This window comes from Asparagus officinalis, chromosome 7 (genome assembly GCF_001876935.1).
Source record: "Asparagus officinalis chromosome 7, Aspof.V1, whole genome shotgun sequence".
NCBI classification, from domain to species: domain Eukaryota; kingdom Viridiplantae; phylum Streptophyta; class Magnoliopsida; order Asparagales; family Asparagaceae; genus Asparagus; species Asparagus officinalis.
Window position 1 is genome coordinate 25,678,246 of NC_033800.1, and position 435 is coordinate 25,678,680.

Below are 435 nucleotides of genomic sequence, written 5' to 3' on the forward strand. Positions count from 1 at the left end.
TGCAGGCGAGGAGGAGGGCGCCGCTCAGGTACCTGATTATGTGTTTTGCTCATGTCAGAGATAATTGCTTTTGTTTTTAGCGTTTTCTGATATATCTCTTAAAATCTTTGTCTATGTTTTACATATTTCTCGATTTTTTAACGATCTGTTTGGCAAACCACTAAAACTAGCTAGTTTCAGTTTTAGATTTGCGTTAGGAAAAAACTGAGTCAACTCTGATCCATTTTTTTTAAAGCTGGTTTTAGCTCTAAAACTAGGCCAGAACAGGTGCACCCATCGTCCTGGACCAATCCTTGTTAAATAAAAAGAACCTGGCTTGATTTTATATTGGGTCTCAAGATGTCTGTAACATCTTCAGTCCTACTTATTTTCATTTCTTCCACTTTAAAATAAAACTCCGGATATTTCAAGCACTTTGAAGGTCATATAAAGATT

General features: G+C 36.1%; 1 protein-coding gene across 1 annotated transcript in view; it reads right to left on the minus strand.

The window, feature by feature from the left end:
* The window catches only part of LOC109846862, a 1,785-nt gene that overhangs the window by 860 nt on the left and 490 nt on the right, over positions 1-435 (minus strand). Inside the window, exon 2 of the mRNA XM_020416099.1 lies at positions 1-32. This exon is cut by the window's left edge and continues 384 nt beyond it. Within this exon, the coding sequence (XP_020271688.1) occupies positions 1-32 (32 nt within the window). The remainder of the gene's footprint in view (positions 33-435) is intronic.